This window comes from Labeo rohita, chromosome 23 (assembly GCF_022985175.1).
Source record: "Labeo rohita strain BAU-BD-2019 chromosome 23, IGBB_LRoh.1.0, whole genome shotgun sequence".
Lineage (NCBI taxonomy): Eukaryota > Metazoa > Chordata > Actinopteri > Cypriniformes > Cyprinidae > Labeo > Labeo rohita.
The window spans coordinates 15,890,804-15,916,997 of NC_066891.1; the positions used below are offsets into that span (position 1 = coordinate 15,890,804).

Here is a 26,194-nt window from a genome sequence, read left to right on the forward strand (position 1 = left end):
CAATCACCTTTCCTAATAACGTGCTAGTTAGCAAGTTTCGTGGCTAAACGTGCTAAATGTGGCTAAAGTAAACAATCTCTCAGAGCAGCAGAGAGAAGAGAGGGGCGGGACGAGCAGAGCTAATTTGCATTTAAAGGAACAACCCCTCAGAATGGGATGATTTTTGCAGAGCTGATTTTGGAAAGGTAAAAAGGATGTTGTTTTACACAACCATTGAGAATTTTTAAAAGTATATTATAGAGTTTTCATTAATACAATGAAAGTCATTGATAACCAAAACAGCTTTGTTACCAACAGTCTTCAAAATACTTTCTTTTATGTTCCACAAAAGAAAGGTTTGAAACGACACGAGGGTGAGTAAATGATGACAGAATTATTATTTTTTTTTTTTTTAGGTGAACTATCCCTTTAATGTTATTATTAATTTATTTCTTTATGTATTTTAATAAAATAATACTCTAAATAATAAACTAAATCTGCCAGCAGGTGGCAGTAAATGTCTTTGAGTCATTCATTCATTTATTCATTCATTCGATTCGTTCAAATGGCTGAATCATTCAGGAATGAAGTAAATGGCTCTCTTTATCAATGGACCTTTGAATCATTGATTCACATGATTCGTTCAAAAGGCAGATTCATTCAAAAACGAAACACAGCTGTGTTGCTCTGAGACGTGCAACAATTCTGCTATAGTTTCAAAGGTAATATGTTCTCTGCAAAATTGAGCAAAAACATATAATACTGTGTTTAAAATAACACGACATCAACTTATTATTTGCTAAACTGTTCACATTTAAGCTCATGATAGATCGGGACATCTTGATTTTAGTACATAACTGCATTATGGAGTTGTTGCCCTGCAGTCAACTGTATGAAATGTAAGATGACGTACAGGTCTGGGGGTTCAAATATTTTAATCGCGTTATTTTTTCATAGCTAATAGCGCAAGATAAGGCATTAAACTGACAGCCCTAGTAATAATAAGTCCTCTAGTAGCTTCTTATATAATATTTGTTTTCCTCATGCAGAAACACTTTATTAAAACACTTTAAACCTAAGTTAGTTCACAGTATCAAAGTATCCAAATTCTAGCTTATTTCACAGAATTTTTTCCCCGTCATCCTCTTGCATCCCCTCAAAGTCTAAAATGTCTAGTGTTACTTTCCATCTATATGTGCAGAAATATTCAGTCATGCCGATTCAGCAATAATGGGAAAGCATCTAAAAACTGTATTGATGTAAAAATCAGTCTGTATATATGTCACCATGAATTGTTTACTCATGTATAGGGGTGAGTTTCTGCAGTCAGGTGGCATTGCTTCTTTTCCAGTCATCCTTGCCTCTACTCCTGCGGTTCACATCAATGGACAGAAGGTGCTCAAACCCACCTCCCTATCACTTTAACCGCCCAACCCCTTCTCTTTATTTTTCTCTTCCCTCTGTCTGCACTGCCGCAGTAACATCAAATTATTAACACACTAGAGACTGGGGGGGGGGACTTGTCATGCAAAAATGATCACATGGTACATACTGAGAGATTTTATTTTTTTGTACTCAAAATGTTTGTGTCACTTGAATAATGAGAAATATAAGCTATTTATGGCTCTCAGCCAAGCATGCAGCACTTAAGACTGACCCAGAAGTCTGCAAATACCATCCAAATGGCTAATGGCAGTCTTTAATTGCTGTTAAGTGCTAATGATCAGTGCAAGACCTAAATATACGCAATGCAAATAATGGCAATGCAGCTAAAGCAGTGCATAGCCTAGAGGAATACTCCTCTGTGACTCAGCCAGTTTGTTCAGGCCAGGACTATGTTTCAATATCCAGTGTGATGTTTTACCTTTTGAATCTTTGGAGTCATATGGTCCGTCCTTGGAATAGATGTAATACTTCTTTAGGCAATAAGATTTATGTTCCCTTTGAAACAGACAATATAGTGAGTCTTGCTCTCTGAATTTATATGTAATCCTAATGCATTAAAAATGTGATCATGACCTGAGTCTTATAGTTCAAGCTTATAGTGATGTAAGTGAATGTCTACCTTTATATGACACTGTGTTTTGCATGGTGTAATACATCTGTCTTTAACAGGAAACTGGATGTATGCGTTCTTGCTGTAAAGTGTGTTTACATGCGTTTTTCCTTGCTGAAGATGAAAGGGTGGGCTCGTACGCCAGAGCATTTACGGTAAGTGTCCCTCTAGAGTGCTGAGGAGACGGAGGGATGCAGTGAATGAGAGCGAGGGAGAGAGAGTGCAGAGATGCTGCAGACCCACTTCTGCACTTGTGTTGTCTTATCCGCTTATAGAGGCACTTAGTGCGTATCCTCTGTTTCCTCTCCTGCAGCTCTTCTTTGGGGGGGAATGCACTTATACTTTAATGTCAAATTTAATTTATGTACATAATTTATTGGATGCTGATGTTCTGCAGGAGTGCCTGGACTGGAATGTGTGACCGTGTACATGCATCAGTTGAAGCTCTGAATGTGTGTTAAACAACCTGGTCTCTTCTAGCTCGACCTCAGTGTTTGATTCTGGCTGTCTCTGGTTATCATGCTGAAGAAGAGGAACCCTGAGGTGCTGATGGACCGGGAGGTTCTGCTGGATCTGGACTACAGCGGTGAGACTCATGGTCCAGACAGTTACGGGAGCCTGCAAAATGGGGGCTTCATTCCTCCCAGATATGTAAGTGTACTGACCTGTGTTGTACAGCATTATGTACTGATGCATTTTTTATGAGATACAAAGCAAGGGTTCTAGTTGCTGTGTGTAGTAATTAGCACATGGCTTTGCTGTATAGGTTATCCTATAGTGTTTTGTTAGTTTATTACAGTATTAAAAGGGATGTTTTAAAATAGTTTTGCTAATGGGTTAAATCCTTAATTTTTTTTCCTGTCTGATTTCAATAAAGCATACAGTACAGTTGTCAGATTGAACAGTTAGTTCCGAACTTCTAGTCCTTGAATTTGATTGGCCGAGGACTTTTCACTGTTTGTGTGACTCTGCTTGTCTGTTTGCGCATTCTAGACAGACTGTCAGTGACTCTTTCTGTAGGTTACATCATTACACAAGTAGGTGGTAACAAGTGACAGTCTTTATTAAAGGAAAAGTCCACTTCCAAAACAAACATTTACAGATAATGTACTCACCCCCCTTGTCATCCAAGATGTTCATGTCTTTCTTTCTTCAGTCGTAAAAAAATTGTTTTTTGAGGAAAACGTTTCTGCATTTTCTCCATATAACGGATTGGTATGGTGCCCCGATTCTGAACTTCCAAAATGCAGTTTGAATGCAGCTTCAAACGATCCCAAATGTGATCCCAGCCGAGGAAGAAGGATCTTATCTAGCAAAACGCTTAGTTATTTTCATTTAAAAAAAATAAAATTTAAATACTTTTTAATCTAAAACGCTCATCTTGCCTTTCTCTCCCTAAACTTTGTGTATTCTAGTTCAAGACAGTTAGGGTATGTTGAAAAACTTGGCCACATTTTCTCCCTCAACTTCAAAAATCATTTCAAAATCATCCTACATCGCTGCAGAAGTACCGACCCAGTCTTTGAAAAAGAGAACATGCAAAGAAGATCAAACACCTTTAACAAAAAAGGTAAAACAACAATATAGGGCGAACAAGAGTTTAAAATAAGTGTTTAAACAGCTGATAAAAAAAACAATACGATAGTTCATTGTAAAGCAAAAACTGCATGTTTGTAATGAACAAATTCATCAAGATTTTTTTTTACAATTTTAAAAAACTTTTTTTAACTTCAAACTGTTATTTCAGTATAAAAATATCCTATTCTACTTTTCTTCAGTGAGAAAATCATCTCATGTGAATCAGGAGACAAATAAGCACAGATCAAGCACCGTTTACAAGCGAAAACCTGAACAATTTTCAATACACCACAAAATTTTTTGGACAGTAATGTTTTTTTTTTTTTTTTTAAGAAATCTCTTCTGCTCCCAAAGCCTGCATTTATTTGATCCAACATACAGCAAAAGCAGTAATGTTGTGAAATATTTTTACTTTTTAAAATAACCATTTGAATATATTTTAAATGATAGAAATAAATATTTTTGTTTAGCAAATATGCTTTAAATTGATCAAAAGTGATGATAAAAACATTTATGATGTTATAAATGTGTACAAGATGTCTAGTTCAGATAAATGCTGTTCTTCTGAACTTTCTGTTCATTAAAGAAACCTGAAAAACTTCTGCTCAGCTGTTTTCAAAATAATAATAATGTTTTTTTCAGCAGCAAAATAGAATATTATATGATTTCTAAAGGATGTGACTGGAGTAATGATGCTAAAAATTCAGCCTTGAATTCACAGGATTAAATTACATTTTAAAATATATTCAACTTTGAATCAAATAAATGCAGGCTTGGTGAGCAGAAGAGACTGCTTTAAAAAAAAAAAAAACAACTTACTGTCCAAAAACTTTTGACTGGTAGTGTATATTTGATGTGATTTTGATGCGAGACAATAGGGAATGGATTTTTTCACTGGTGGAAACAAAACAAAACACTAAACTAAACAAAAAACTAAACAAACTAAACAAAAAAACTAAACAAAACTAAAAAAAAAAAAACAAAAAAAAAAACAGCTAAAACCAGCCTAATCTGGTTGGCTGGGCTTAGCTGGTTTAAGATAGAAGTAGCTGGTTTTAGCTGGTCTCCCAGCCTAACCAGCTAAGGAAGTCACCAAAACTCCTCTAAAACCAGCCTGCTGACCAGCTAAGACCAGGCTGGATGACCAGCTTAAACCAGCCAACCAGCTTAGGCTGGTTTTAGCAGTTTTCAGCAGGGATATTATGACTTATGAACTGCAAAGTTAAAATGGTGGATTTGTTTCTTACAAACATTCAGCTTTTTGCTTCACAAGACATTAGTTGATAGACCAGAGTCGTGCGGATTACTTGTGATGTTTTTATCAGCTGTTTGAACTCTCAATAAAGAGAAAACCATTAGAAACAACATAGTGCATAAACAACAGCACAAGTGCATAAACTGCAGTGGATCCTTTGGTGAACAAGTGATGTAATGCTTTGATTAACAAACTAACTCGTCTGTTTAGATGCTCTAAGGGTGAGTGTTTTTTTTTTTTCAGAAATTTGGGGTGAACTTTTGCTTTAAGGTAGTTCGCCAAAAAATCCTTAAATCAGAGGCAAATCAGTGGTGGTCCACATGAGTGATGATCGCAGCAGTATGTGTGACTTTTTAAAGATTTAAAGATCTGAGAAGCGCTGATGCATCACAGATGATTTCATGATCATGTTAACAGATTCTTTGCTCTTGTGTTGCTTAAATATATTCATGTTGTCATTACAGTTGAATACTGCGGCTAATGATGAGGATGATGACCCCATATATGTTCATTGTGAGCGGACCGCAAGCCCACCTGTTCAGCCCCCAGGCAACTACTTCAGAGACGGCCAAACAAAAATAGGTAATGGCTGGATGAAAACGTTATAAATAAACTAACTACATTGCTGCATATGTAGTCATATTAAGCCTGGTCGCTCTTGCCGCAGACTTCGTGCTGGTGTGGGAGGTAAAGGTGCGTCGCAAGCGTCGAAGTCGGGGACAGTCGCAAGGAGAGGCGGCGGAGGGAACAGCAGATGCAGCACAGGAGGAGAGCAGGTCAGAGAGAAGAAAAGCTCAGCTGGCCCAATGGAGAGACAAATTCATCCAGAACGTCCAGAGTGCTGGACTGTTAATGGAAAAGGTTCAGTTATTAGGTTACTTTTCTACCATGTATGGTACTATGCTTTTTCTAATGATTTTCTCTTTACCACAGGAGGAATCATCCAGTGTAAAGAAGACTATACACTATCTGAAGCTCCATGCTCCGTGGGATGTCTTGGTGTACTATGCTGAGGAATTATGCCTTAGAGCACCTCTGCAGGTTAGAGCCATGTTTTCATGTCCATCTCCCCAACGGAAATACAGAGGGTTTAAAATAACACTAGATTGAATTGAGCATTGAACTGAGTTTATGTTCATTGAAAGGCACAGCCGCACCCAGATTTCAACACTTCTGCTCGAGTTCTTCAGAAGCTCTGGGTGCCGAACATCATGAAAGACTCTGTCCCCAACCGTCCTGTGGACTACTACACGTGTGCCTTCCGCAAGTCCAAAATGGAAAAGTACGTTTTTTTTCTGTAAGTAAACATGATGACGTCTACTTGCACAAACAGATTTGTAATCATAGACATTTACTTTGAATTTCAGGTTTCTCGGCTCTGATGACCGTGAAAACTACTTCACCAACACACAAAGACACCGTATTGTGAGTTTGCAGTGAACATCCATGAGAAACAGCAGAATTGGGTTTTTAATCTAACAAAAGTTTTGAATTGTAGTGTATACATTATGATGGTGTATTGAATTATTAGAATGTATGATAACTGCTTAAGCCTGTGTTCATTGCAGGTGTATGAAATCTTGGCAAGGACTGTGTATGGCAGGAGGAAGCGTGCAGAAGTTGGAGTCGCTCGTCTGCTGAATGAGGGAGCTTTTACGGGTGCATTCCCTCTTCATGAGGTTTGGCATAAGACAAGATATACTGCAATGCACTTCAAAACTTCAAATATATTTTATTAAAAGTACATCTTGACTGTTAATTTTTTTTTTTTTTCATCTTCTAAGGGCCCTTTTGAGCTCTCAGGTAGTGACGTCCAGCCTGATCAGTTGAACAAGAGACAGGTACTGTACCACTATTGGTCCAACTGGATAAAATGGTATAAGTACCAGCCTCTGGATCACATCCGTGAATACTTTGGAGAGAAGATTGCGCTTTATTTTGCATGGCTGGGTGAGTAGGCACCATAACTCTTATTTACAGTATACAGTTGAGGTCAAAAGTTTACACCCCGCTTTTTAGAATCATTAAAAATGTTAATTATGAGATATTTCACATAAAAGATGTTTACATATAGTCCACAAGAGAAAATAATAGTTGAATTTATAAAAATAACCCGGTTCAAAAGTTTACATACACTTAATACTGTGTTTTTACCTGAATGATCCACAGCTGTGTGTGTGTGTGTGTGTGTTTTTTTTTTTTTTTTTCTGTTTTTCTTTTTATCACTCCTTACCTCTTTACTTCTCAAGCTTTGTCAGCGTAGAAGAGGACTTTTTCAGATTTATCTGAAAAAGATTTACCAGAAATATCTGATTGTGTTCAAGCCCAGAGTGGGACACTCAAGGACATTCACAGAGTTGTTTATAAGCCACTCTTGCAGTGTTCTTACGGTCATTATCCAGTTGGTAGGTGAACCTTCTGCCCAGTCTGAGGTTCTGAATGCTCTGGACTGGGTTTTCTTTAAGGCTATCTCTATATTTCGGTGCATTAAGCTTTTCTTCTACTCTGACGAGTCCCTCAGTCCCTGCTGCTAAAAAACAGCCCCACAGCATGAGGCTGCTACCAGCATACTTTACTGTTTGGATGGCACTCTGCAGGTGATTAGCAGTGCTTGCTTTTCTTCCAAACATGATGCTTGGAATTGAGGTTCATCAGACCAGAGAATCTTGTTTCTCACAATCTGAGAGTTCTTCAGGTGCTTTGTTACAAATTCCAAGTGTATCCTCTTGTGTCTTCACTAAGGAGAGTATCGAGTTTGGCCACATCACCATAAAAAACAGATTGCTGGAGTGTTGCAGTGATGTTTGTACTTCTGTAAGTTTCTCTCGTCTGCATATGGAGCTCAACTAGAGTGACCATCAGCTTCTTGATCACCAATCTAAAGTCGCTCAGCCTCCTGGCCAGCTCTAGGAAGAATCATAGTTGTTCCAAACATCTTCCTTATATTTTTATTTTTTTTTTTAATGATAGTTGTTCATGAGTCCCTTGTTTGTTCTCAACAGTTAAAGTGCCCACTGTTCTTCATTAAAATCCTTCAGGTCCCACAAATTCTTTGGTTTTCCAGCATTTTTGTATATTTGAACCCTTTCCAACAATGACTGTATGATTTTGAGATCCATCTTGCACTCATATGCAACTTTTACAGAAGGTTTAAACACTCACTGATGCTCCAGAAGGAAAACGATGCATTAAGAGCCAGGGGGTGAAAACTTTTGAACAGAATGGAGGTGTGTAAATTTTTTTTTTCTTATTTTCTAGTACCACCCTTCAGAGGCTATAGAAGGTAGTCAGATGTTTCCCAGAAGACAAAATAAGTTAAATTTACCCTGAACTTCAATTCAAAAAGTTTTCACGTCCCAGCTCTTAATGCATCATGTTTCCTTCTGGAGCATCAGTGAGCATTTGAATCTTCTGTAATAGTTGCATATGAGTCCCTCAGTTGTCCTCAGTGTGAAAAGATGGATCTCAAAATCATACAGTCATTGTTGGAAAGGGTTCAAATACACAAAAATGCTGGAAAACCAAAGAATTTGTGGGACCTGAAGGATTTTTCTGAAGAACAGCAGTCAGTTTAACTGTTCAGGACAAACAAGGGACTCATGAACAACTATCACTAAACAAAAAAACACAGCTGTGGATCATTCAGGTAACAACACAGTATAAAGAAGCAAGTGGATGTAAACATTGAACAGGGTCATTTTTATAAATTCAACTATTATTTTCTCTTGTGGACTATATATAAACATCTTTTATGTGAAATATCTTATTCAGGTCAGTACTAAAACAATAACATGTCACAAACCACAATAACAAGTACTGTCAATATATTTTCAAGTTATAATAACCACTAGTGACTAAATTCTATTGTTCACAGGATTTTACACAGCCTGGCTCTTGCCTGCTGCATTGGTTGGGACGTGTGTCTTCGTTTTGGGTATTTTGACAATGGGATCCAATACTCCAGCGTAAGTGTCTCTCGTATTATCGATTTAACAGTGTTTTAGCCGCTGCACTGAACTTCTTTCAGCTCTATATGACTCACGCATTTAGTGCTCCTCTAAGCAATTTCACTGCTATTAGAAATAATGTCATATCAATGGACTTTATGACATTTATTTGTTACTATAGCAACTGTTGACCGCATGTACTTGTAGACTAATAGCGATGGGTTGGAAATATTTAAACTGCAGTTTGCACCTTAGAATAATGAGAGAGCAAGAGACCATAAAAAGATACAAAATAAAAAGCACTGTATGTATATCTATATGCTATAAGTATAAAACTAAACTGTTGCTTCTAGTTCTTGCATTCTTACTATATTCCTGCTAGAACTGGCGTCTTCTTACCTCAGAAACCCAGGCTGTATGTTTGCTTTTATTTTAGCTCTACCATTGTTGCCTGTTTCCATTTACCATCTACAGGAAGGAAATCTGTGAAAGTGGAGGACTTTATCTAATGTGTCCTTTGTGTGAAACCTGTAAACCCTGGAATATGTCAGACATCTGTCCCATGGCCAAGGTAATCATCTCTGAAAGCTCAAAAGCTTCAGTTCAGCTGGATATTGTTTGCATGTGAAAGACTCAATATTGTAGCATTTGATACAGTGCTAGTATTCATACTCCTTAATTTTTTTCACATTTTTTATGTTGCAGTCTTATGTCACACTGCTTTAAGTTATTTCTTCCACATCAGTCTACACTCTATACACCATAATGACAAAGCACAAAATAGATTTGTGACAACTTTGCGAATTTATTAAAAATAAAACACTGAAATAAGTACATTGCATAAGTATTCATACCCTTAACTCAATACTTGGCTGAAGCACCTTTACAGCCTCAAGTCTTTTTGGGTATGATGCGACAAGATTTGCACATCAGCATTTGGAAAATGGACATTCTTCTCCTCACCTCTCAAGCTTTGTCAGAGTAGAAGAGGGGAAAATGCACATTTTCAGGTTTCTCCAGAAATATCTGATTGTGTTCAACCCCAGAGTGTGACTGAGACACTCAAGGACATTCAGAGTTGTCTATAAGCCACTCTTGCAGTGTGCTTACGGTCATTATCCATCAGCTTCTTGGTCACCACTCTGAAGTCCCTTCTCCATCAGTTGCTCAGTTTGGCCAGGAGGCCAGCTCTAGGAAGAGACTTAGTTGTTCCAAACATCTTCCATCATGGATAATAGAGGCTACATGCTTCTGTGAACCTTCAGTGCAGCAGAATGTTTTTTTTTTCTAAACTCTCCCCCAGATGTATGGCTTGACGCAGTCCTTTCTCTAAGCTCTATAGGCAGTTTTCTTTTACATCAGGGCTTGGTTTTTGCTCAGATATGCATTTTCAGCTGTTAGACCACTTATTGAGAGGTATGTGCCTTTCCAAATCATACTCATTCAAATGAATTTGCCACAGGTTAACTCCACTCGTGTGTAGTAACATCTACGGAAGGAATATTAATGCTCCTGAGGTCTCCTAGAAAAGCGTATGAATACTTACACAATGGAATCTTTTCAGTTTTTTATTTCTAAAATAAATTCCGTTATGGTGTGTGGAGTGTAGACTGATGTGGGGGAAAAAAGTAATTTGAAGCAGTTTAGCATAAGGCTGCAACATGAATTGTGAAAAAGGGGGTATGAATACTTTTGCAAGGCACTGTATGTTTGTATACAATAGTTTATAGAGAAGTGTATGAAGTTTATACTGTCTTTATTATGTCAAAACGTTAAGTATAGTTGTCTTTTTTGAATTGTAGAATGGTTGCCAATAGTGATATAAGAACGGGAACACTTGGAAATGTAGTACTTCCTGCTTTCTTGTGGTAACTCTCAACTCTTCTTTAGGTGGGTTACCTGTTTGATCATCCCGGCACTGTTTTCTTCAGTGTGTTCATGTCTTTGTGGGCTGTCACGTTCCTAGAGTACTGGAAACGCAAGAATGCCACTCTTGCTCACCACTGGGACTGCATGGATTTCCATGAGGAGGAGGTTTGACGTGCACAGCATTTTCTTAATCAGTATTTTCATTTTTTGTCTATTAAAAATATCTAATAAAAATGGTATGAAAGCCCTGAAGGACAAGTTTTTTTTTTTTTTTTAAATTTTTTATGTATTGTTTTGTATGTGTGGGGAAAAAAAATCTTAAATGAATTTTTTGTTTTTGTTTTGTTGAAATCAGAAGTGAAGAAAATGTGATTGGATCTGTCTGTTTTATTTTATTTTATTTTATTTATTTGCCATTTTCACTGCTGAAAAAATAAATATTGTGTAGGAAAGGCACTGTCTTTACAATACAAATATGAAAATGTGGCTTGTTTTAAGGATATTTAGATATTTTTACTTGAAAACAGGACAAAACACTGAAGAAAAATGATTATTATTTTTAAAAAATATTCTTAACATTGTGCAGAAAATGAAAAAACTAATACCAGCATTGTAAAATTGATAATAAAGTTCTTTTTTTTTTTTTTTTTTAAATAAACAGGAACCACCACGTCCTGAATTTGCCGCCATGGCCCCTGCAATGGAAGAAAACCCAGTGACAGGAGTTAAGGAACCCTACTTTCCTGAAAGAGCCCGGATTTCACGTATGCTGACTGGCTCTATGGTCATCATTATAATGGTGAGACCCTCTAGAGTTGTTAGAGGTTTAATGGAGCTACAAAATTTTAATTGGTAGCTAATGTGTCATAATTGTTCACCCAAAATTAGTTCCTCTCTCTCAATTTGCTTTCCCAGCTGTGTATAGTGATGATCTTCTTGGTCACAGTGATCATATACCGCAGTATAGTGAGCGTAATGATGTTTGAAACCGGGAGTTCTGTTCTGCGCACTCAGGTGGGCACCCCATCGATCTGCATTAAATTAAAATATGAGATAACTTGCAATACTGCACCATTTCATTAATCTCCTCTGCACCTGCAGTAGCTCTTGAACTCTGAATTCACTCTGCACACACATTTTTTTTTTTTTTCCAGGCTGGGAATATAGCCAATATCTCCAGCAGTTTGGTGAACCTGGCTTTGATCTTGCTGATGGGGCAGGTCTACACAGCCCTGGCAGAGCAGCTCACTAAATGGGGTAGGCTTTCTGCACACATCAGACCCCATAAAGCAACACAAGCCCAGGGCTTTAAATCAAATCAGGCCTTTGTTGCCATTTTCTGTGGCTCAGGGTAATGAACCTGCCCATCCACACTTGCTTTGAGAATCAATAAGCCATTAGGACTCTAGTCCTTAGTCCTGCTTTCTGAGGCAGTTACAATAAAGCTTTAAGACACACGCATGCCATCAAATAAGTCTCATTTATCTTGTTTCCCCAAATATGGCTCTTCCTGAAACAGAAATGCACAGGACACAGACACAATATGAAGATGCCTTTACATTCAAAGTCTTCATCTTCCAGTTTGTCAACTTTTACTCGTCGCCCTTCTATGTTGCCTTCTTCAAGGGCAGGTAACCTTTATATTAGCCTAGCAGAACAGAGCAATCTTTTGTGCCATCATTTTCCAGATCAAAGCTTTCAGTGCACTTCCATTGCTCTTTTATTGCAGATTTGTGGGCTATCCTGGTCATTACGGCAAGTTGTTTGGGATGCGGAATGAGGATGTGAGTGCTTTAACCTTCTGGCTTAAGATTACATTTTAGCGGTCATTACACAACAATATTTTGATCACAAATCAGAGTCATGTATTCCAGACAGCCTTGTAATAAAGGAAAAACTTCCACAATAGCCTGCACTGTATGCAGAATGGAAGAAACAAAATCTAAATCAATCTTTTTTTTTTTTTCCTTTAAAGAAAATAATAACTTTTTCAGCAAGGATGCATTAAATAATTGAGCAAAAGTGAAATTAAATTTTCAATAAGTGCTGTTTACATAAACTTTCCATTCATCTTCAGCATTGATAATAACAAAAATGTTTTTTGAGCACTAAATCAGCATACTAGAATGATTTCTGAAGGATCATGTGACACTGCAGACTGAATTAATGGCTGCTGAATTTCTGCTTTGCATCACAGGAATAAATTACATTTAAAATATATTAAAATAGAAAACAGTTGCTTTAGATTATAATGTTTCTTAAAATGTCTGTTTTACTCAGGGTTTTGACGGGTTCTTAAAAAGTCTTAAATTTAGTTGTCAAATTTAAGTCCATAAAAATCTTAAATGGAACAACAAAGTCTTAATTATGATTTCAAGACGTCTTAAATTTAGGGACAGAAAGACAAAATGGCGAAACACTGCAAAAAAATTAACTAATAGTTATCGCCGTACCTACCCAGTTGACTGATTACATTGATAATTGCAAACATTTTTTATATTACAAGTTTTCCAAAATGTTAAGTTTAAATATAAAAGGGGCATTATTTAACAATATATGCACTAATTTGCATAAACTTCTAGTACAAAAATCAAAACACATATCTAAACACAGGATGAAGTCGGTTTTAAAATTCATGTGTAATTTTTTTTTTTTTTTGACATATTAGTCAAATGTTTTTATAAAGGGAATTTTGACTATCTAATTTTTGTACTCCATAATTCAGAAAATACTTAGAAAATACTTGGGGGAATAAAATGTATATAATAAAGCAAATTATATATGAACACATCCCTCTGTAAAAACCTTCAGGATACAACAAATAAAAATGTAAAGTTTGGTGTGTGTAAGTGCTACTGAAGTGGATATTTATGGCTCAGTGTAGGAGAAAAAACTCATTTTGAGAAAATGGCCTTTAAAAATATGTATTGTAATTAAAATCTATTGACACAAATAGATAAAGTGGTATAAAAGAAACACTTAACAGTGTCTTTTGGATGTTTTCTTTCCATTAGTCTGAAAAAAAAAAACCCTTTATGAAAACCCCAAAAGCTCAAAATTGACAGGTGCATGAAAAAACTGTTTTTGCCTGCAGTTTTTTCCCATTAATGTGACTATTAAACTTCAAAAACTATTATTTCATTGAATAAATATGAGCATTGCATGTTTCAAAGTTTCAATTATTTCAGCATTATTTCTCCTGTTCCAAAACTGCCATCTACTGGCAGAGAATGAATTTGCATTTTAGTCTGTTTTTGTTCAGACTAATTTAAAAATCGACCTGAATTTTTACACTGCAAACACGCAGAGTTGTAAATGGTAGATCGACAAGAAGATAATGTATTATAAAAATCTAAACAAGTAACACATTAAAATACATTTGTTATTTAACTAATGTAATGATTGATAATTTATTGTAATAATGGATATTTTTGACTCATTCATTTTCTTAATAATGATTTAAAGTCTGAAATGTGAAGTGTATCATTTTATAAAAACTGTATTTGTGAAAACCTGTATCTGAACTGTAAATAATACTCTTTACACTCATTTTAGTTTCATGTGTTACCAAAGATATTGCCCTACCCAGATCATGTTATGAATTTTATTTGTCCAGGTCTTAAAAAGTCTTAAATTTTGAGCTTAAAGGAGAAGTTCACTTCCAGAACAAAAATTTACAGGTAATTTACTTACCCCCTTCTCATCCAAGATGTTCATGTCTTTCTTTCTTCAGTCGAAAAGAAATGATGTCTTTTGAGGAAAACATTTCAGGATTTCTCTCCATATAGTAGGGTATATATGGTGCCTGGGAGTTCAAAAATACAGTTCAAATGCAGCTTCAAGGAGCTCTAAATGAGCAAGGAAGAAGGGTCTTATCTAGCAAAATTATCTTTTTTTTTTTTTTTTTTCCTTAAAAAAAAACAAAAAAAAAGTCAATTTATATACTTTTTTTAACCTCAAATGTTCATCTTGTCTAGCTCTGCATGAACTCTGTGTATTCCTGGCTCAAGACAGTTAGGGTAGGTCAAAAACTCCCACCTTATTTTTTTCTCCAACTTAAAAATCGCCCTACATCGCTGTTTTAACTATTTGTAAAGGGCATTTGATCTTTTTTGCACACTCACTTTGTAAACACTGGGTCGGTATTTCTGCAGCGATGTAGAATGATTTTGAAGTTGTAGGACAAATTGAGACAGGAGTTTTTCGACATACCCTAACTGTCTTGAACTGGAATACACAGAGTTCACAGAGAGCTAGACAAGACGAGCGTTGGAAGTTAAAAAGTATATAAATTGTCCATTTTTTTTTATTTATTTATTTATTTATTTTTTTAGAAAATAACCAATTGTTTTGCTAGATAAGACCCTTCTTCCTCGGCTGGGATCGTTTAGAGCCTTTTGAAGCTGCATTGAAACTGCATTTTGGAAGTTCAAACTCACGGGCACCACAGAAGTCCATTATATGAAGAGAAATCTTGAAAAGTTTTCTTCAAGAAACATAATTTCTTTACAACATCAGATGTCAAGAGGGTGAGTAAACTATTTGTCAATTTTTGCTCTGGAATTGAACTTCTTCTTTAAAAGTCCTGCAGATACCCTGTATATATCTGACTAAATAAATACAGCCTCTGTGAGCATAAGAGATATTTTTCAAAAATATTAATGTGTTTCTGTGGTTGCAGTGCGGACCAGGAGGTTGTCTGATTGAACTGGCCGAGCAGCTCTGCATCATCATGGTGGGAAAACAACTTATCAACAACATTCAGGAGTTTGTCATCCCGTACGTGTCTCCCTCAGAGCCTTACGCTTTATCAAACTAGTCATATTTATTGTAAAAACATATCATATTGTCGAGCAAATCACATTGTATTTGAACTAAAAGAACTAAGAAGTCTCAATACTTCTGTCTCAATACTGCAGAATAAAAATGATTTTATTTGGTCCTCTAAGAAAAGCAAGTCAGCATTGTAGGTTAGTGCTGCAGAGTTGGCACAGCAATCTTCTGTGGAGGTGTATGCGTGGGTCAGGCTTAGCCTACATTGTGGAAAAGATACTGAATAATTAATAAACATTCTGATGAACATCCTAAAATGCAAAAATGCAAAGTACAAGAAGAGTACAAGAATAAAAATGCATGAATGTGAGCAAGAACAGCTGTCTTTTTGAATACTGATTGATTTGTGCGTATATTGATTCATCTGCAGATATCACTGTAGGGTGCAATGAGCAGACAGATGACTGTATCACTGCCAGTGCTGCAGCATGTCTCTCCTCTAAGGCAGTTTAGCAGGATAAATGCCACACAGGAGAAGCTTTTAGCACTCCCTTATCAATAATGCATCACCAGAGACAAACTCAGGCAAAATCATATCTTTTCAAATGAGCACAGTTCTATTTTAAACCCAGAAATAGTCTCAGAAGAGCCATCATCATCATCATCATCAGAACACTGTCTATTGCTTTGGTTGTCTGATTCTCTCTTCCCCTCTCTCTGCTTTTCAGTAAAATAAAGGCCTGGAGACAGAAACGGGCTTTATCATCTGTGAAAAAAGCCCAGAAGGCAGAGGAGCCAAAGCGCTGGGAGCAGGACTATGAGTTGATTCCATGTGAGGGACTTTTTGACGAGTATCTGGAGATCGGTAAGATGATAATATGTCACTTTTTAATGAGATTTTTGTTCCAAGGTTCTGTCAAAAAAGTGTGGCTGCTGACACGGAAACATTATGGACCTGTATTTCTTGAGGGGCCCCAGTGGCAGTCCTAGCTCACTTGGTGTTCAGACATGACAAATAAAAAACATTTCTAACAGCCTAGACCATTATATAAGAGTAAAAAGTTTGGGATAGTAAGTTATGAACAAAAGTGAGCAAATATTTAAAACAATCTTACCGACCCTCAGACTTTTTAAAGGATTAGTTTACTTCCAAAACAAAAATTTACAGAAAATGTACTCACTCCCTTGTCACCCAAGATGTTAATGTTTCTTTCTTCAGTTGTCAAATAATTGTTTTTTGAAGAAAACATTTCAGGATTTCTCTCCATTTAATGGACTTCTATGCTGCCCCAAATTTGAACTTCCAAAATGCAGTTTGATTGCAGCTTCAAAGAGCTCTGAACGGTCCCAGCCGAGGAAAAAAGGGTCTTCTCTAGCGAAACGATCGGTTATTTATTTATTTTTTAAAATTACAATTTATATACCTTTTAACCTCAAACACTCGTCTTGTCTACCTCTGTGTGAACTCTGTGTGGTCAATACAGTTAGGGTACATCTAAAAATCTCATTTTCTCCTCCAACTTTAAAATCGTCCTACATCGCTGCAGAAGTACCGACCCAGTGTTTACAAAGTAAACATGTAAAGAAGATCAAATATCCTTTACAAAAAAAGGTAAAACAGCGACAAAGGATGATTTTGAAGTTGAAGGAGAAAATGAGACTGGAGTTTTTAGACGTATACTAATTGTCATGACCGGAAAAAAACAGTTCACACAGAGCTAGACAAGACGAGCGTTTGAGGTTTAAAAGTACATAAATTGATTTTTATTTTTTTTTAAGTAAATAACCGATTGTTTTGCTAGATATAACCTTTATTCTTTGGCTGGGATCGTTTAGAGCCATTTGAAGCTGCATTTAAACTGCTTTTTGCAAGTTCACATTTGGGGGCACCATAGAAGTCCTTTACATGGAGAGAAATCCTGAAATGTTTTTCTCAAAAAACATAACTTCTTTACGACTGAAGAAAGAAAAACATGAACATCTTGGATGACGAGGCGGTCAGTACATTATCTATCAATTTTTGTTCAGGAAGTGAACTAATTCTTTAACAATAGTATTTATAATAGTGAATTTCTATCAGAGCAATGTAAACAAACATGTTTTTACGTTCAATGACCATGAAACTCTTTTGTAAACATTAAATGGATATGACACTTTTGTACAGATGCTCTTGCTACACTTGTCATTAAATAGTTTTTATCTTTTTTGCTGCAGTCCTGCAGTTTGGCTTCATCACCATTTTTGTGGCGGCCTTTCCTCTGGCTCCTCTCTTCGCCCTGTTGAATAACTGGGTGGAAGTGAGGCTGGACGCTCATAAGTTTGTGTGTGAATATCGGAGGCCCGTGGCAGAACGAGCCCAGCACATCGGTGTGTGGTTCATCATACTGGAGGCGCTGTCCCACGTGTCTGTCATAGTCAATGTGAGTGCTTACAAAAATTAGTTATATTTTTGATAATTAAGGTAACATATTAGCAAAATCCAGTCAATAGTGTACTGATGTATGAAGCACAGCTCACAAGAGTAAAGCAGCTTTTTCCGGATCAAAACACCGCACTGATTCCTACTGAAATGACTGGCTTAGCCCTCAAAATTTTACAGAGTAATGGTTAATGTGACAAGTGGAGTCATTTATCTGTCTACCAAAAAGTAAAGGTACTTTTTGGTAGACAGATAAATGACTCCACTTGTTACATTGCATTATCTAACATTATCTTTTTAATTCCTCGTAAGGATTTACAGTTTCTTGTTTTTCTACAGGCCTTCCTCATCGCGTTTACCTCAGATTTTTTGCCTCGCCTGTTGTACCAGTACAAGTTTAACAATGACCTGCATGGTTATGTCAACTTCACGCTGGCATACTCTCCACCCAGTTATAACTACTCCAATCATACCATCTGCAGGTAACATTGCTAATGCTGTTTTATAGTGCAAGAAATCTGAAATTAGAATCTCTTATATCAGTTATGCATTGTGAACTTCTAAAAATATATTTTTTATCTGTTGGATTAGGTTTTTTTATGCATTAGCCATGTTGTAATGTTTCTCAGGAGTGTCTTGGCTGTTGTGCTTTTTTGTAGCAGAAGGGAAAATTGTTAATCAAGGCAGTGAACTGTAAAATGGTAGCTGTCAGCTACAGCTATTCGATTTTCTTCTCATGCTCATTTTTTTTGTCACGACTTTCTTGTTGTCAGATATAAAGCATTTCGAGATGAAAATGGAAAATACACACTGGTCTATTGGGAGCTTCTGGCTGTAAGACTGGGCTTTATCATTGCCTTTGAGGTGATCATTGATCTTTCTCCTGCAAACCACATCATAGTCATATTCTTCCTTGAGTTTCAGCTTCCCAGTATACACTGTGACCAATTTGAAGTTGACATGAAATCAAAATTACCCCATTTACTCTGGCAGATACTTTGTCAACTTTTCATTAAATTCCCAGCAATATTTTGTAAAATTTTTGTAATTAAATAAACAGAAATTATATTGTACAAACACAATCAGGAAAGCAGTAAAGGGCATCACACATACAAGGGGGAAAAAATCAGTACATAAACTAATTAAATGTATGTACTATACGAATAAAGTAAAAATATATTTATATATCATCAAGAATCTAACTTTTTTATTATCAATTATTAAATAAATAGATTTTAAAAAGTCAAATGAAAATGTAGGAGACAGTAGGATTTTTGAATATCAGGTTTTACTCAGAAATATCTCGCATCATGAAAGTAAAATGGGTTTCTGATGGCAATTTGTGGTGTCTGTACACTACCAATCAAAAGTTTTTGAACAATAAGATTTTTAATGTTTTTTTTTATTTGATCCAAAGTATTTTAAATAAAAATTAATAATAAAGAACATTTATATGACCCAAATTGTGGCAAAAACAGTAAAATTAAAATATTTTTATTATTTAAAATAACTGTTTATTATTTAAAATAACTTCTATTTGAATATATTTTAAAGTGTAATTCATTCCTGTCAATTCAAAACTACATTTTTAGCCTCATTACTCCAGTCATATGATCCACATGATTTCTGATTTGCTTGCAAAAAAACATTTATTAATAATATTATTATTATTATAACTTTGATCACAGAAATACATTATATTTTAAAATATATTCAAATAAAAAAAACGGTTATTTTAAATAGTAAAAAAATTTCACAATTCTACCGTTTTTGCTGTACTTTGGATCAAATAAATGCAGTTTTGAGGAGCAGAAGAGACTTCTTTAAAAATGTTACAAATACTACTGTTCAAAAACTTTTGACTGGTAGTGTATAATGACCTGATTGCAATTACAGTCTCTTTATTATTATTATTATTCAATAATTATTTCTATTCTCTGGTCATCTTAATAATAAAGTGTGTGTACTCATCCTCAGCATGTGGTGTTCTTCGTCCTGCGTGTCATTGACTGGATGGTTCCAGACATCCCTGAGTCCTTGGAACTGAAGATCAAGCGGGAACGTTACCTGGCTAAGCAGGCTCTGGCTGATAACCAAGAGGCCCTGCTGGTGAGTAGCTTTAGGTGATGTTAGTGCACATAGTGACGTCCACACCCTCCAGTGCCCACTCACCGTGAGAGATGCTGTTCTCATTACCACTCACACCAGAGAGCTCAGAAACTGAGGCTGTGTCCCAAAGCTTAGGCAACTGACCATCCATATCATGCCATATCAGGCAACAACTCTGCAGGCAGCATTTGTGCACAAAAGCACCTCACAAAACTAATTTCGGACAGCAGTATAACAATTTAATGATTTACAACAAAATAGAGAAAAATTTGGTGAACTAAGCAAACATTTAATTACTTCAGTACTAATTTGGTCAAACCGGCAGAGAGCACCATTGACTGACTGTCAAAACACTGACCTAAAATCACCCAATTTAAAGCATATCAGTCATCCAGGATTAGTTTTTATGATATGTATATGTAAATTATTTTACTTAAAATGTTATCTGCATTGTTTATTGTCTTTTCGGGCAGGATAAGCCATATATATTTAAATCGTTTAGGTGCACTGTAAAAAATAAAAAACACAATTTGTTGAGTCAGCTTAAAATAATTTGTTACCATGCTGCCTTAAAATGTTAAGTTCAGTCAACTAAAATAAGTTTAGGCAACTTGAAATGTTAAGTTGTACTAAGTAACAACTTAGATATTTGTGTTTGCTAAACTTAACAGATGGGTAAGTAACCCAGCTGCCTTAAAATTTAAAGTTGATTCAACTCAAATATCTAAGTTGTCATTTAATATAATTTAACATTTCAAGTTGAATAAACTTTTTTTTGAGTTTACTGAACTGAAGTCAGCCAGGTTACAAAGCTGCACATTTGCCAACACAAGTAACCGATCCAACACAAAATCTATTTCTGTATGTACCTAATTATGCAGGAAATATTAAACAAACATATGGTATTAGTATCAGAAATTGATTCAAATATACAATAAATAATACAATACACGCCTCTGTATTGCTCTATGTTGTATTGGAATTCAGAGCTCACTGTGCATCATCTTGGAAATAAGGCTTCATGTCCAACTTTTTAGGTGATGTTTTCTAATTGAAATCGTATGATTATCTATTCATTTAATAGAATGTATGGGAATATACCAATATGGCGGTGCAGTGGCTAATGTTGCTGAAAATTCAGCTTTGCAACACAGGAATAAATTACATTTTAAAATAACAGAAAACAGGTGTTTCATACTGTACTAATGTTTCATAATACTGCTGTTTTACTGTATTTTTATGCAGCTTTGATGAGCCTTAAAGAGACTTTTTTCAAAAACATTAAAATATTTTAATGACCCTAAACTTTTAAACAGTGGCGTGTAGTGGCGTTTAGGGAAAAGTTTACTTTAGTTCAATAAGTAAATGTCATGATAAATTTAATGCTATTTTCCTTTAATTTGCCATTTCTTTTTATTCCTATTTCTCTCTGTTGTAACTAAAATATATTTAATGAAATGAAATGATTGGATGACATAGTTCTAGCACTCTAATAAAAGTGGAGCAAAGACCTTGGTATTAGCGGTACTTTTTAAAAAAAATTTTACTGCCCTGGTTTATGTACTCCACATATTCTGAAAAGTAGAGGGGGGGAAAAAGATCAAAACATTTTCAACCCACTTTTCTGGAAAATGTGTTAGGATGCTGCTTCTGCTTGAGGTCAGAGTGTATATTTGGCTATGTGCACTGGATTCTTGAGCAATGACATGATCAAATATTCAAGATTATGGGGAACCAAATGTAAACGTTTAAGAGTCTGCCATTGAAAAATTCATATTCATCAACCACCATTCTGAATATTGCCAGGTCCTCAGTGGCTGTGGTGGTTATATCCTTGTTCTAGGCCGTATTTTTTATTAACTAAATTGTATTTTAAAATGTATTTTTCTTACTTTAGTTTAGAAACAGACCTAGCTGTCTTTATGTCTTTGGTGGTGTGGTGTGTACGTCTCAGTGTTCTGACCAGGCCGCTGTGTTTGTTGTCTTGTCCCCAAAATAAAATTAAGACTTGTTATATAGTTGTCTCTGGATATTAAACTAAAATGGGGATCGCTCAACCAAAAATTAATATTCCATCAACACTTTCTCAAATTGTTTTAAACCAGTATGAGTCTCTTTGTTCATTTGAAGATATATTCTGAAGAATGCTGGTAACCAAAAAGTTGCTGGAAGCAATTATGGAAACCTGTTTCTGCCACTGAATAAAAAAGATGTTAATTCTGACTTTTTATTTCACAATTTGGACTATTTTTTTTCTCCGAAATGTGAGATATAAACTTAAAATTGTGTTAAAAAAAGTTGCAGTTGTGAGACATAAAGTCGCAATTCTGACTTTTTTTCTTAAAAATTGTGAGTTTATTTCTCAGAATTGCGAATTATAGTGACTTTTGAGATATTGCGAGTTATAAAGTCAGAACTGTGAGATATAAACTCACATTTTTGAGAACATATTTTCCCCCTTCAAAATTGGACTTTATAACTCGTAATTTTTAAAATTTTCTAATTTTTTTCAATATTGTGAGATATAAACTCGCAATTGCGAGAAATTCTGAATTGCGAGTTTTATCTCACAATTCTGACTTTATTACTCGCAATTGTGAGTTTATATCAGACAGTTCTGAGAAAAAGTCATAACTGCGTGATATAAATTCAATAAACTAAATTCAGAATTTCACATTTTTATCTCACAATTATGACAGTTTTTTGCAGTTGTGAGTTTGTCATGCAGCTCTGAGAAAAAAAGTCAGAATTTAGTTTATATTTCGCAATTCTGATTATAACTGATTTAACAATTGCGAGTGTGTATCTGACAGTTCTGAAAAAAAAAGTCAGAACTGTGATTAAACACATTTGCGAGGAAAAAAATCTGAATTTCAAGTTTTTATCTCAATTCTTATTTTGCAACATGCAATTCTGGGAAAAAAAAGTCAGAATTGAGTTTATATTTTGCAATTCTGACTATAACTTATTGTGAGTTTATATCTGACAATTCTGAGAAAGTCATAATTGCGTGATAAACTCAATTGTGAGAGAAAAATTCAGAATTTCATATTTTTATCTCACAATTATGACTTTATTTCTTGCAATTGCGAGTTTATATCTGACAATTCTGAGAAAAAGTCATCATTGGGTGATATAAACTCCCAATTGTGAGAGAAAAATTCAGAATTTTTATCTCACAATTATGACTTTATTTTTTTGCAGTTGTGTTTGTTACGCAATTCTGAGAAAAAAGTCAGAATTCAGTTTATATTTTGCAATTCTTACTTTACAACTGATTTAACAATTGCGAGTGTGTATCTGACAATTCTGAGAAAAAAGTCAGAACTGTGTGATATAAACTCACACTTGCGAGGAAAAAAAAATCCGAATTAAGTTTTTATCTCACAATTCTGACTTTATTTCTTGCAATTGTGAGTTTATATCACGCAATTCTGGGAAGATATCAGAATTGAATTTATATTTCCCAATTTTGACTTTATAACTGGCAATTGTGAGTTTACATCTGACAGTTCTGAGAAAAAAGTCATAACTGTGTGATATAAACTCAAGTTTTTACCTCACAATTGTGAGTTTCTATCAAGCAATTCTGAGACAAAAAGACTTTTTTTATGGCTTCCATAAGCCATTGACTTTTATAGTATGGAAAAAAAACACAATCAATGGCTACCATCAACCATTTGGTTACCACCATTCTTTAAAATATTTCCTTCTGTGCTCAGCAGAGGAAAGAAACTTATACAGGTTTGGAACAACTTGAGCGTGAGTAAATGATAACAATTTTGGGAACTATTTTATTTTTTGGCTGAACCATCCCTTTAATACAATTTTGTGATTAACTGATGATGCCTCTAAACAATGTACATCTTTTTTCTTCTTATTTCTCTGCTTTTCTCCTTGTACGCTGGTCCTTGAAGCAAGCGAAGCGCCTCGCTACATGAGACTGACCTGCAGGGCAGGGGCTTCTCCAGAAGGGGGCATAGTCGCTAAGAAAACACTTTCCACCCTCAGAAGTGATCCAAGAGGGATTTGTTTTGAAAAAAAAAAAAAAATTGCACTTGGACTGAAACTTGGCTTGGTTTTGTGGTGGTTAATTGAGTGGATGTATGTGTGTGTGCGTTTGTGAGCATGCATTTCAAAATGTAGAGGTCTATGCCAAAATTGTTCACTACCACCTCTACTTAATCAAACGGCTGTTTACATATGACTTCCTCTGGCTCCGACTATACTAAGACACGTGATCACCTACACATCTCACTCTCTCTGCCCTTCCGATAAATGATGTATTCCTATTCGGATTTAGTGGGAGGAAAGGGAAGTTTGCTTTTCTACATTAATACTAAAGTATATATTTGTACTACCGACAAAATGAACATTGTGAAAGACATCAAGAAGCCTATTATACATTGTGTTAGCGCGAAATGCTTCTCTAAATAATACCTTAATATGTTTGCATTTGTCATGTCTATCTCCGGGCTGTTTAAGGAATTATGTTTTAAAATAAAGCTAGTTTCAATAACCGTTCAAAAACCATTCAAGTGTTTACATGCTGGAGGACAGGATTTAAAAAGATTGTTCAGCCAAAAATGAAAAACTCATGTCACTGAAAATAAACATGGCTTTCTTTGTTCTGCGGAACACAAAAGGAGACGCGTTGACACTGCTCTCTACCGTATAGTGAAAGTAGATGATGATCAGGGGCTGTCAAGCTTCAAATAAACAGTATAAAAAGGATCATAAGTGATCCATAAGACCTGTGCATTATATTCCAAATATTCTAAATAGTGTGGCATTATTAGGGCAAAAAAAATTCTGATAATAAAACTCAATTTTGATTAATGCCTTAAAAAAAAAAACACACACACACAAAAGGTTTGCTGTGCTTTGTTTGTAGGGCTTGACATTTGGCAAAAAATTAGTGATTTATTGATATGACCATGTCTTAAAAAACAGCCTTATGAGCGCTTCTCATTACAAATTAGGAAAGATGGTTGGCTAATGTTCTGTTCCTAAATGCACAGCATAAGCAAGCCAGACAGTTGTTGCAAAGATGAGTTTGTGTAGACCAGCATTTCCTGCAAAACAAGCTGGTAGAACCACTGGCTCATGAGTTGCTCTGAAAAGTGCAGTGCATGTATTTATTTGATTAAATCACAGTTGATTTCGATTTTTAGGGGTTCAAGCAGGTAGTACTGAAACCCTATTGTAATTGTTAAAATGGTCATGGGTCGGCGATCCCCACGTAAAACTGATCGTGCAGACCAAACCGAAAGTCGTAGAGACCTGAAACATGGAGGGTTGATGATACTCACCACCAACAAGGCTCACCCTAATTGGCCTGACGGGGGTGCTACAGCGGTCAAAAGTACCAAAAAAGTGTCAGTCGCAGGCTCAAGTGTTATGTCGTTGGAATCCTTGGTTCACGCTGGACAAAACTTGTGCCTCAGATTCGATTGTGAGCCTGGCAAAATTTTCTGGTGTTTTGGAGTTTTTGTGAACTAGTCCAAGGTTGGAACCAAACCAGTGCAGAAAGATTTTCTGGAAAGCGAATGACTATAATTATCAAAAAAAACCCCACAACTTTTGACTCACCGTCGTAAAGGGACGCCAAAACTTTTGAAAGGGGCAGGGCCACTTTTAGTAAAATGCCTATAACTCCTGAACGGAATGAGATATTTCTGCCAAACTCATTATGTTAAATGGGTCATCGGATGCTAAGTTCACTTTTACATGTTGTTTGAACATTAATGTGTGTTGGCAGTGTATGTACAAATCTACCCTATAATGATAAAAATCCATGCAGTGGTTTTTAATTAATCTGTAAAAATAATATTCCCTTTTTCAAATCGAGCTGTTCTCAGATGCCTGTCGTTGTGGCTTCACACCCACGGAGGCCGCTCCCACGATAGTCGATAGTCTTACCTCAGATCAGTTGTAACAGTCCAACCTCCATGTTTTGATGCCGGAGCAGGGATGTAAGTTAGACAAGAACACGACTGAGGTGTTGTGTTGCTGGATGTAATAATGAACATAGTGGTCGTCATTTACTGCCATCATCTGAGCTGCTGAAGATGCAGTGGATTACGTTTGTTTGTGAAGGAAATGTGCCTCCCGATCTACATATATCGTCTATGTTCGCGCAAATCATTCATGATCCAGTTTCACTTACAGCAGAAGTGAAAAAAACACAGCTTGGTCACTTGGTGGTG

The 26,194-nt window shown here is 35.8% G+C and overlaps 1 protein-coding gene across 3 annotated transcripts; it reads left to right on the top strand.

The window, feature by feature from the left end:
* The first annotated feature begins 1,284 nt into the window (after positions 1-1,284).
* Positions 1,285-24,595, top strand: ano11 (anoctamin 11). Of its 3 annotated transcripts, none has more exons than XM_051096446.1 (25): positions 1,285-1,374; positions 2,095-2,190; positions 2,433-2,686; positions 5,333-5,450; positions 5,536-5,729; positions 5,802-5,909; positions 6,014-6,150; positions 6,236-6,293; positions 6,437-6,547; positions 6,653-6,818; positions 8,743-8,833; positions 9,290-9,386; positions 10,706-10,849; positions 11,346-11,483; positions 11,600-11,698; positions 11,839-11,941; positions 12,204-12,315; positions 12,414-12,468; positions 15,366-15,463; positions 16,186-16,322; positions 17,672-17,877; positions 18,216-18,358; positions 18,650-18,740; positions 19,854-19,985; positions 23,903-24,595. In XM_051096446.1, the coding sequence occupies exons 3-25, from the start codon at positions 2,555-2,557 to the stop codon at positions 23,924-23,926; spliced, it is 2,694 nt and encodes an 897-aa protein (XP_050952403.1). In that variant the 5' UTR covers positions 1,285-1,374; positions 2,095-2,190; positions 2,433-2,554; the 3' UTR covers positions 23,927-24,595. The 3 variants fall into 3 exon arrangements, with proteins under 3 accessions (XP_050952403.1, XP_050952404.1, XP_050952405.1); XM_051096447.1 differs by having other exon boundaries at positions 2,516-2,686; XM_051096448.1 differs by lacking the exons at positions 1,285-1,374; positions 2,095-2,190 and adding an exon at positions 2,230-2,319 and having other exon boundaries at positions 2,516-2,686.
* Positions 24,596-26,194: the final 1,599 nt, after the last annotated feature.

What these genes read in the sequence shown, in the direction of transcription:
- ano11 (XM_051096446.1), top strand. Translation starts at nt 2,555, where the DNA reads ATGCTGAAGAAGAGGAACCCTGAGGTGCTGATGGACCGGGAGGTTCTG. An exon ending in GCTTTATTTTGCATGGCTGG is followed by an intron (nt 6,819 to 8,742) that starts GTGAGTAGGCAC and finishes TATTGTTCACAG; the next exon opens with GATTTTACACAGCCTGGCTC. An exon ending in CTATGGTCATCATTATAATG is followed by an intron (nt 11,484 to 11,599) that starts GTGAGACCCTCT and finishes TTGCTTTCCCAG; the next exon opens with CTGTGTATAGTGATGATCTT.